Genomic DNA, 11,814 nt, shown 5'->3' with positions numbered 1-11,814 from the left:
TGATGGAAATGAAGAGGCTAAACTCTTATTAATCTCCACATGAGCTGCAGACGTAGAATTCTCGGTATTGTTCAAGTTGCAGCCATGCCCCATATAAATTAATGTCACGTCCTTGTAGATTTATTCCTTTTCTACAAATTTCAAGTATGAATTGAATTGGGGTTGACATTGTTCTGAAATTAAGAGACCAAAATCTAACCCTTCTTTCAAAGGGTGAGACTTTCCATCAATTATGATTGTACGAAAATTTTATTTATTCTTTCACTTAGCTTATAATAAATGGAATTCTGTTTCTATATCTTGTGCTCAAGATTTCATACTGCTAGTTATGAAATTATTGATATTCTTGACAGCTGATGCTATCACCCCAGTTGGCCAAATAAAAGTGCTTTCGGGTAATGTTTTTGTGTGATGTATCTTATTTATTCCAACTATAATGTGGTTTTACATAGATTGAAGGACACGTCTTTAGATTTACCATTACACATTAAGTGATGCCCTATGCAACTTACTTTGTGAAAAGTGGGTCACTATCAAGCAAATCATCGATAAGGACCATTTCCCTTATCCAAACAACTATCTGAAGGAACTTGCACTTTTCTATCCCTTTATTTATGTCTTCCAAATTGTTTAGATTAAACAATTCAATCCACCACCACTTCAGTAGCCTTTATAAATACATTCGTTTATGCAAAGTCATCATGTCAAAGCCTAAGCAAACATACAACCTTTCTCTCATTCTTTCAACTTCTTGTTCATTGCTCCTCTACAAGCCTTTTCCTTTTTTCTTTTTCTCCGGCTTTTGTTAGTGTAATTGAAGCCATTTCACGTATCTTTGGATATTTGATTATAAAAATCTTTTGGAAGGAAGAAGAAAGATTGGATTATAATGGATAGATTGAGAAATTTGGCATCTCAGAAAGCAGTAGTAATTTTTTCCAAGAGCTCATGCTACATATGCCATAGCATCCAGACACTCTTTTATGAGCTTGGTGCAAGCCCTGCAATTCACGAGCTTGACCATGATGCAAATGGGCGAGAAATTGACTGGGCTCTTAGAGGTCTAGGGTGCAACCCCTCTGTTCCAGCTGTGTTCATAGGAGGAAAGTTTATAGGCTCAGCAAAAGATGTTATTTCTCTCCATGTTAATGGGGATCTGAAACAAATGCTGATAGATGCGAAGGCCATCTGGTTGTAATGCTACAAAAAGCAGAACTGGATGGTTTTTTCTTTGTTTCGTTTTGTCTTTTTTTCTTTTCTTACCCACCTGCCTTTATTATGTCAAAAAGGCTCGTACAAAATGTTGTAAGAAGGCTCTGATAGTTCTCGAGTTTACTTACTGAACTGTATAAAATGAAGCCATACTTACCCTGAGATATCTAAATACTAGGATAACTTTACCTAGAGTTCAATATTAATTCCATCTTCATGCATTATGAAGGAAGAAAAACAAATAAACATTAAATGTTGACTCCAACATGCCTACTATATTGTCTACGTAGGATTAGTCTTTGTCTGCTGAAGTAGAATAAAACATTGACTAATTTTGTTCTAAAAAGTGAATAATAAGATAGGACAGCAGCATGAAAGGTTTTTGTGCACAAAACTGGTAGTTCTTTTTTGCAAGTCTACCATTGATTAAAATAGGAGGATGCACCACTGAGGAATATGCACTCAAATCTCTTCTTGCAAACTGAATTTCTTCTGTTTGGAATTGTCGTTGGCAACAATATGTACTTGTTGACTGTTGTGCTTTTCATTAGGTTTTCATGCTGCTGCCAGACTGATAAGCTGCTCTTACACATCATGTTTCTTAACTTTGAGGCAAGGCTTGTTGATAAAGACATGCACATTTAGGGGCATTTGGGGTGCTGAGTTGAGTTATGTAGTATATGTTGGAATTAGGAAGTCTATGTGTGTTTGGAGTACAAAGTTGTGTGGATAGAGTTTCTCGATAAATGTGCAAAAGAGAAAAAGAGGGAAAGATAAAGTTTTTCGATAAATGTGCATAGTGGAGTTGAGCTATTTAACACTCACTTATGAAGTCAATGAGCCAAATACCCTCTTAGGTTGTACAAATTGAGCCTCTGATCCCTTATCATCTAGTTTAAGCATCTTTTGCTGGTTAAACTATTAGGGTTAATTTCCTCAATCACTGCATAACATTTTGGATTTAGTTACTTTACTTGGGTCCTTTAGTAATGCAAGGCCAACCTGGTGATGCTGTAACCTTTTGGCCTGCCATGAACCTCATATATATTTTGAGGCTTGAGCCAATACCAATTTTGGAGCCAAAAATTCAATAATGAATTATGCTTTATTGTTTAGCCGATCTGATTATAGCTCAATTGATTAAGGCATACGTCTTTGACCGAAAAGTTAGAGATTCGACTCCCAACCTCCCTTTGTGTTGTTCAACTCAGAAAAAAATGTTATGCTTTATTGTTCAATGCTATATACACACACACACCCCCATCTGGAGTGTAAACAGAGCGTCTCTATACATGCACCCAAGGACAGGATTTACCCTGTTAACAGTCATGGGATTTGTCATATAAACTAGATAGTACATTGGAGAAGGCATTATGAAACTATAAGTTTCCGAAGGGGGATAGTTCAACCATTTCAATTTATATATTTGTGTGCTCACCAGGCTGTGAAACACAACTCTGTTAGATTGATGAAGCTTTGCAAGCTCCACATGCAAGAAGGAATCGTACAAGTTGGTGGACAGAATACAGAGAACTACAGCCACTGGAGCCTTTCTGCGTAAGGATTCAAAGAAGGTGATTGGAAGAATCTGGTATTTATTGACTGACATTGCATAATTTTTTTTTTCTTTTGTTATAATTGATAGCCATATTCTCATTTCCACAAACTTTGCAAAGTAGAAGACACGGTCATTGTTTTTACACGTCAGACAAAGATTGATAGGATCAATATCACCACTTGATTACATTACTAATACAAGTGCGATTAAATTATAATTTACATATATCAAATGGTTAATTATTCGTATATCAGCATCATAAAATAGTCATGCCCACTGAATTAAAAGACCTTTCAACTTGTCCAGCCTGGTGGAAACAGTAATATTAAAAAAGTTGCTTTTATTAGTTTGAGCATCTAAGGAAAGCACAAACTCTTTTGAACGTTCTTTTTCTATAAAGAAATCAATCTTCCTTATGTTGTCTCTATAAATAGTCTTGCATGCGAGCTCATACTCATAATACAACTAGCTTCGATATTAGTTTTCTCTTGCACACTTTTTCTTCTTAATATTTAAAGCCTTTATAACCGAATTTGGACCAAATTTGGATAAATTTGGTTCAAAAAGGTTATAAGGTTTTAAACAAACTTGAAAGAAACCTTAGATATCAAGTGTACTTTTGTTGCTTGGCTTCATTTCATCTGCAAGGAAAACTCTATCATATTAAGAAGGCATGGATAAGGTTAAAAGGTTGGTTGCAGAGAGGAGTGTGGTCATATTCAGCAAGAGCTCATGCTGCCTATCATATGCAGTTAACATTCTATTTGGGGAACTCGGAGTCAATCCTTTCGTGTATGAGATTGACCAAGACCCTGATTACAGGGAAATAGAGAAAGCTCTCATGAGGCTGGGATGCAATGCACCAGTACCGGCCGTATTCATCGGCGGAAAGCTGGTCGGATCCACGAATGAAATCATGTCGCACCACCTTAGCGGTGATCTGACCAAAATGCTGGTGCAAAGCCATGCTTTGAATAAATACTAAATCTAATAAAATTATTCACTATTCTGTTGGAGAAGGAAAACAATAATAAGATGGCTCAAGTTTATTAATGAATAGTTATGTTATGTCTTATGTCTCAAGAATTATGTAGCAATTGTTTAGCTGTGTAGTATGTAATACGTTTGTTATTGATAATGAAGTTGGCTCCTATTTTATTGTGTTTATATTTTTCTCTCTTGGTCTCCGAGCATTCAAAAAAGTCACTCAATCTCTTTGCCTTTCCTCCTTTCCTTAATAAGAAACCAGAACTCAACTTAACTTTTGTTTCTAAATTTGTTATATCATGCAAAGGGATAGCCCCTTGTTTTTTTTGTGACTAATCCTTATCAGACTCTTTGAGAACTAAAGTAGCTGGAAAGTCTGTCTACAAGTATTGAAGCATAGTCGACACCAGGTACGACATACTCGTCACTATACTTTCCATACTTTTAGACATTTTGACTCAGTCCGAGTGTGCAAGTACCTAACAACTCTACATGCATTGATCGTATTCGTTAAATTAGTATGCTCCATTAATCAGATACATATTCTGGTCACAGAGCCAGTTGGACTACTTGTTGGGTCTTGGTATTCTTTTAAGAATATCGATTAGGAACAAATTAATGTGAAACATAATGATCAGTATAACCAACTTTCACATCAAAGAAATGTCATTCTGAGATAATTTCCCATAGCAATCCTCCCCATGCTATTTCAAAAGTTGAAGGGAAAAAATGCTCAACTTTTCCGGCATGTGGGGCTGCAGATTCTTTTAACTTTTTTCATATGAAGATAGGCATCAAATTCCATGATATTTATTCCCTTTTGATTTCCCTTCTTATTATGTCTGTGATAGTCCTCCCTTCAGCAGTCGGTATCATTTGCATAGATTTTGTGCAGGCTCACTCAGCTAAAGGAAGGCTTCAACATTTTGATGCTAATACCGTAAATAGTTCATGATGATCGATTGAGCATCTCCACGACACCCTTATACAGGTATTTCTCTTTTTAAATTGCAAAGAATATTGCTGAAATCAGTTCTTGAAGGTTTTTTTAGTAGTAAAATGTGGGTTTATTGATCAGACGGATCTGGTTTTGTTGTGTTTTTTCCCTTTACTATTTACTATCTCTGAGGATTAAGTACTACAAAATGTTGTTGAACGGCTTTTTGATAGTTTGCATTACTTTTTCTGAGAAGAGAAATATTTGTTCAATTAATTAGTAGAGGAAAAACTAAAATGGTGGCGTGGCTAGGAACTTTGGACAAAATCAAACCTGAGAACATGCACAGTGGAGTTATTATTATTATTATTTTGATATCCATGAATGTCTGAGCCAGCTCACGCGTGTTTCGACTAATTTTACGGGACAACCTGTCTCATCCTATAATATTTGGGTATCAAGAAAACCTGTAGGATATTAAATTCTAGGTACCATGGATTGTACCCATGAATGCAGTGGAGTTGTAGACTATTAAGAAAAAATTAAATCATTAATTGATCTAATGAATTGCATAAGATAAGGAAGAAATATGTCAAATGATTTCGTTACTGAGAGAGATGATTTATAAATATGTTCCTTTTTTTTAGTACAATAGGATTCGTGTACCATTGAGCTAGCCTCATTTTGACATAAATAAATATAACCGTTTAAAGGTGAAGTAGGATATTGTTTGAAGAATAAAATAAATTGGAAAAAAAAAAAAAGAAAGAAGAGACAAATGTCAGCTTAGTTTTACCCCCCTAAACTTTAGACCAAACATATTTTGATAACTAATTTTAGAAAGTATGCATTCTTCTTTTTAGTTGTGTGTATATATAAATATCTATATGGGGGATGGGGGATTCATCTTTGCCCTATCAAGGTGTCAATTTTCACTCATAATTTTCAATATCATCCCATTAAACATATGAACTGTTTGGAAGATTGGAATTTAATCAGAATTACTAGGAATCAGAGGAGTGTTGGAATGCAGGAAGAATTAAAGACGAAACAAAAATGAGATCGTGAAACATGAAAACAGTGAGAAAGATGGTTGGGTTAAAAACTGTCGGTACGTAATGAGTTAAATATTACAAATCGAGTCCAAAATGCTCAATCCAAACATGAGTTTTGGATTACATTACAATCTAAGTTTATTTCATTATGGTCTCCAAAATAGTCCCTCTACGTGTTATGACTTTTGTATTATGTTTTTTTTTTTTAATTATCTTTTTAATGCTCACAATAATTTTGATAAATAGCAACTTAAATTTCTAAGAACTCACTAATTTCACAAGAAAACTTTACACAAAATTAAGTTTGATTAATACATGAGCAACTTCATTAAAACTCATAAAATTCCACATATTTTAATTACTTTAGCATTGATTGCATATGATAAGATTTTTATTAAAGGTTCTTCAATTAAAAGGTAATGTTTGCAACTTTTCAAGTTTAAGATATAGATTGTAAAATTTGTCTAAGCTTCAATTTGATGAAGTTGAAAATTGAGTAAAGATTTGATACACTTTGCATGTTCATAGTAAAAATCATTTTTTATTCATGATGTTGATGCTTTGTTTGGGTTGAATGACAAATTTGAATTCAATTTAGTCTCTAGGTTTTCATGATTTTAAATGCTTCAGTTTAAAGATAATTTGTGGCCAAATCATAAGTATTAAATTGAAACTTTCATAATTATAAGTATAGGGTTAAAGTGAGTTTTTAAAATTAAAGATACTAAATTGACATTAAGCTAATTTATTATTATTTCTTTTAAAAAAATAATTGTGATATTGGCCCTCTCTCTACAATATTCTAGAGTGGATGGTTTGTTTCCTTTTACATATAAAGTTATTCTTTCTTTCAAAATCACATGTTTTTTTAATATCAATTTGAATTTCCAATGGGCATAAGAACCTTAAATGTTTACCCGTCCATCTCTCTCAATTCCAATTGTCGTTTAAAGTATTTTAGAGAATAATTGGGTTACATATAACTTTCCGTGGTTATTAACATATGGAGGCCTATATTGGAGGTTGGGGGTTTAAATTAGAGATTGGATATATAGTAATTAGACTTAAAGTATTAGTAATAGTACAATGTAAAAAAAATTGCAGATGCAGTAAAATTTAGACTAAGCTCTCCGAGTTTGTTAGTGATAGACTAACCAATAGGAGTCTATTAACGATATAGTCTATCACTGATAGGTTTTGCTATATTTATAATTATTTAAAAGTGTTGTAAACAATTACCTTTTAAATTATCATACCTCTAATTGTTGTACTCCGGAAAAAAGGTTCAGAGCAACGGAGAAGTTCTTAAAACAATCTCAAGTGTAACAAAAGTGTAATGTATTGATTTTTAACTAATTAGAGAAAAGTCAAAACGAGCATAGTTTAACTAACATATAATGTATATCTCCAATTGTTGTATTCAGGAAAAAAAAAGTTCCCAGCAAAGAAAAAATTCTATTAACAATCTCAAGTGTAACAAAAGTGTGATATATTGATTTATAATTAATTAGAGGAGCCAAAACGAGCATAGTTCAATTGATATATAAGGACCAAACATGAGTTGAGATAGGATGTATGGAGTTTATATGGCGGTGGAGTCCATATATATGTGAAGTTCATATGTGGTGTAGGGTATTTGGCTTGAGTTCATATGTCACAGTTTGGAGTGCGGAGTTGAGTTCATATGTTTAGGATATCTAGTGCAGTTTTTTGCTCTAAATAATATGTTTTTTTTACTATTTTTGTTTTGTAACTTTTTTATTCAGTAATTTTACCCCTTTGTGTTTGAATAAAATATATATTGCAATTTTTTTCTTTTAATTGTTAAAACTTTTCTTTCTTTCTTTCTTTCTTTTTTCCTTTCTTGGGCAATGAAAACAATTAAGCCATTACATTTCTTGTAGAAATATGGTTAAATGAAATGAAAAATCAAAGAAAAATCAAAACTTTTGATTCCTAATTTTTCTCCATGAATTTCATTATCATCTCATTCTTTTTCTTTTTCTTTCTATTGTTGCTCTATATTTTTACTATGTAATGAATTTTTTTAATTAATTCTCTCTCATCATCTTAGCAACCAATGAAATGTGATCATCAGAGAACAAATTTCTATTTTTCATTAATTCTTGCTAGAAAATATTTCAGGAATTTTTTTTTCATTTTATTTTTTTTTTTATATGTTACATACTTTTCAACTACATACTTACTTTTCGTCTAAATATTCTTAACACTCATTTGATATATGCATTCAATTAAATAAAAATATTTTTTTACGTATAAATATTACACTTAATATAGACAAAATAATATTCTTTTTTATATAATCAACAACCCCACAACATACTTTAACAGTCCATTAGTCTTATAATAGTCGGAGATGGTTGTCAAAGTTGATTATCGAAAATGTTTTCACTGAAGTTTGTAGTCGAAGGTAGTTATCGGAGCATGAAGTTGATCGCATGAATGTGATATTAGAGTTGGTCGTCAAAGTTCGTCATCGAAGGTGGTTTTGAAATCCTTGTGTTGGTTGGGTGAAGGTGGTCGACGAATTTGATCATCAAAGATGAATTTTGCTGGAGATTGTAGTTGAAGGTGGTTGTCAGAGCCTGAATGTTAATCGCATGAAGGTGGTATTAGAGTTGGTTGTCGGAGGTGGTTGTCGAAGCCTCGAGTGGGTCGTTGAAGTTGCTCGTTTTGCCAACAAAAACATAGCTCAACTGGCATAGTCTATCGAACTCAAGGTTTGAGGTTCGATTCCCCCACCCCACACTTTAAAAAAGTTGCTCGTTCAAAGGTAATCATTGAAGGTGTTTTCATTGGAGTTTGTAGTTGAAGGTGGTTGTCGGAGATTGAAATTGATCATCGGAGTTGGTAGCGCGAATGTGGTCGTTAGAGTTGAGTCAACAGAGGTGGTTGCTGGAGCTCGGGATTGGTTGTCAGAGTTGGTCATGCAAAGGTTGTCAAAACCCAGAGTTGGTCGTCGAAATAGTCATCGAAGGTGGTTGTCATAGTCCGAATTTCGTCGTTAGAATTGGTTGTCGGAGTCCGAAGTTGGTAGAGTTGGTCGTCGGAATTATCATTGAAAGTGGTTGTCATAGTCCGAATTTCGTCGTTAGAATTGGTTGTCGGAGTCTGAAGTTAGTACTTGAGTCTTGATCAGAGGTGGTTACCAGAGTCTGGAGTTAGTTCCCAAAATGTGACAGTGGCCGATGGATGAAACCATTGAAAACATTGGAAGAATAGAGAGTTGAGGTGAGTTGGTAAAGTGTACCAATTCAACTTCACCAACATTTAAAGTTAGTGGACCAAACATTGAGTTGGTATATTTTCCAACTCAACTCAATTCATGTTGGTGAGCCAAACACTCCATAGATGTATTGTACTAAAATAAGGGATTTGTGGTTCAAATCTTCTACATCTATTGTACTAAAATAAATAAATGAATAAATAATTGAGAGGTGTTTTTTCCCCACTTTTATTGTGGTCAACGATGTGTAGGAATGAATATTTGAAACCTTGTGATTTACATAATGTGCCACAAACTAATTGAATCGTGCATAACCTTGAAAAGGAAAGGGAGAGAGAGAGGGAGAGAGAAAATACTTGGTTTCTACTTTTGAAAACTAAAAAAAAAAAAAAAAATATTGTTTTTTCTTTCAAATTTTGTGTACACTTTTTAAAATCACTTTTGTGTACATTGCATTCACACGGTTAAATAAAGAATAAAAAAATCAAACTTAAAAATGAGATTATATTTTATCCATAATTTTAACATCATATGTAAAAGAAAATAAAAAAAAGATCACATTTGCCCCCTTTTTTTGGCATTCAAACGTTAAAATAAATAAATAAATAATCAACCTATCTTTAGGTCACACATAAAAGAAAAACTCACATTTACCGTCACAAGTAAAAGGAAAAAAAAAAATCACATTTTCAGCACTCACACATTCAAAAAGGGAAAAAGAATAAAAAATAAATTTAAAAAGAGATCACATTTTATCCCTATTTTTAGTATCACACGTACAAAAATCACATTTCTCCCCATACTTTTGGTATTCACACTTTAAAATAAAATAAAAAAAATCGAAATTTATCTCTAATTCAAATTAAAAGAAAAAAATTTTTTTTAAAAAAAAAAATCATATTTTATCACATATTATCTCTAATTCACATTAAAAATAAAAAAATAAAAAAAAATCACATTTTATTCCTATTTTTAGTATCACAAGTAAAAGAAAAAATAATAAAAGGAATTTTATTTTTTCGTTTATTCACACGTAAAAGAAAAAAAAAATCACATTTCCCCCTATTATTGGCATTCACACTTAAAAAAATTTACATTTTATTTCTAATTCATGTTAAAAGGAAAAAATTACAAAAAGTTTTAAAAAATTAAAAAGTTCACATTTTATCTCTAATTCGTGTTAAAAGAAAAAAAAATTAAAATATATATATTTTATATTATAATTCACATTAAGAAAATTTTAAAAATTTATGTTATCTAAAAACATACCCTTCCCTTCCCGTTAAATGATTGAATACATAAATATAAAGAAAAGCCTTATTGCATTAAAAGAAAAAAAAATGGTTTTAGTCTTTATTTTTTTTTTCCAACGTTTGATTTATGAAAAAATTGAATTAAAATTTGAAAATAAATTTCCTCTACTTCATTTTAAGACATTATCACATAAAAATCTTCATTTTTCTTCATATATATACTTTTTTTTAAATAATAACTTTATAGCGTAAAAAAAATAGCTTTATCATGTTAAAAAAAATTAATTTTAATCTTGATTTTTTATTTCGAGATTTGATTTGAGATCAAATCGAATTAAAGTTTGAATCTAAATTTTGACTAAACTACACTTTCAATTTTCAAAGGTATCTCTCTTTCTTTCTTTTTCTATTTGGCTACAAATTTTCTTTCTTCTTTTTACAGTTTCATGCCTTTCCTCCATTTTTTTTTAGATATCTACGTCAATCGCTTATGTTTGATTATTGAGCTTTCATGAAATCTAATAATGGACCTATATTTCATTAAAGTTTAAGTTTTTCCTTATTTATAAGAATGTCTAACTTTCCTTAGAAATTACAAAAATATTAGGACAGAATAACTATTTAAACCACAATCAACAATTAATAATAAAATTTTTAAAAATTGGAAACTGAACGATCACACACGTTTTTTTAGAAGAAAATTTAATTATTTACAAATTTTCAAAAAGATTTTAAAGGAAATTTCAAGGGTCATTCTCAATTAATGAAAAAGATTTTCAAACAAAATCTACTCTAACCCTCAGAAGAAATCGTATGGGAGAAAGAACGCACCCCTCTTGGTCCTGAATTTGGCCGGAAGAAAATGAAGCTACAGCAATAAGAAAACGAAGCCTTTCGATTTCGGTAACCTTTCGATTCCGACGACAAGAAGACCAAGCATGGACGATTCAGACAATTTCCTTTTGATTCTAATGGTGTTCCCTTCGATTACGACATTGAAATCTATCCTGATGGTGACCATCCTTAGCAATTCCGACAATGACTTCCAGTATGTTTTTAATTTTCCTAGCAATTTTGACATATTTTATGTGTCATTATTTGGAACATATCACCAATTAAATGTACTATCAGGACTTTTGGATTTCTCAGTAAATTGAATATTGAATTGTTGTTAAGATTTAGGCAATAAGTTTGCTTTCATATATAAATTATGGTTTTTATATATACTGGTTTACTATAATAAATTATGGGAACATATGTGATTTACACCGGATGGATACTCTAGCATATTTTCTAGATAGTTTTATGAAATACTCTAATATATTTTCTCTATGATTCAAATTTAGATTATATCATTTGAATTATGTGATAGGAGAAATTGTATAATAAATCTTGATTCTGGTTGGATTTGTTGATATATATGAAGGGTTTATTTTCATAATTGATATTTTATTATTATGCTCGCGTTTCAATCCACTTTCATCTTTTCGTTCTGTTTTGTGATATATATTGTAGGCATTATTCGATGTCAAACACTACTTATAATCTTGAATTCTTGTTGGGAC

At 31.7% G+C, this 11,814-nt stretch overlaps 2 protein-coding genes across 2 annotated transcripts; both read left to right on the top strand.

The window, feature by feature from the left end:
* Positions 1-889: 889 nt before the first annotated feature.
* LOC120069110 (glutaredoxin-C11) lies at positions 890-3,937 on the top strand. Its single transcript, XM_090317625.1, has one exon. It carries the CDS (start codon positions 890-892, stop codon positions 1,196-1,198), a length of 309 nt encoding a protein of 102 aa, XP_090173751.1. The 3' UTR covers positions 1,199-3,937.
* Positions 3,444-3,937, top strand: LOC120069109 (monothiol glutaredoxin-S11-like). The gene has a single exon (XM_039020790.2). The coding sequence runs from the start codon at positions 3,444-3,446 to the stop codon at positions 3,753-3,755; it is 312 nt and encodes a 103-aa protein (XP_038876718.1). The 3' UTR covers positions 3,756-3,937.
* Positions 3,938-11,814: the final 7,877 nt, after the last annotated feature.

Source organism: Benincasa hispida, chromosome 9 (genome assembly GCF_027475165.1).
Source record: "Benincasa hispida cultivar pf3 chromosome 9, pf3_genome.v1.1, whole genome shotgun sequence".
NCBI lineage: Eukaryota > Viridiplantae > Streptophyta > Magnoliopsida > Cucurbitales > Cucurbitaceae > Benincasa > Benincasa hispida.
The sequence above is the reverse complement of the archived record's forward strand: the minus strand, read 5'-3'. Positions and strand labels throughout refer to the sequence as shown.

Excerpts from the sequence above, each read along its gene's own strand:
- LOC120069110 (XM_090317625.1), top strand. The coding sequence starts at position 890 with ATGGATAGATTGAGAAATTTGGCATCTCAGAAAGCAGTAGTAATTTTT.
- LOC120069109 (XM_039020790.2), top strand. The coding sequence starts at position 3,444 with ATGGATAAGGTTAAAAGGTTGGTTGCAGAGAGGAGTGTGGTCATATTC.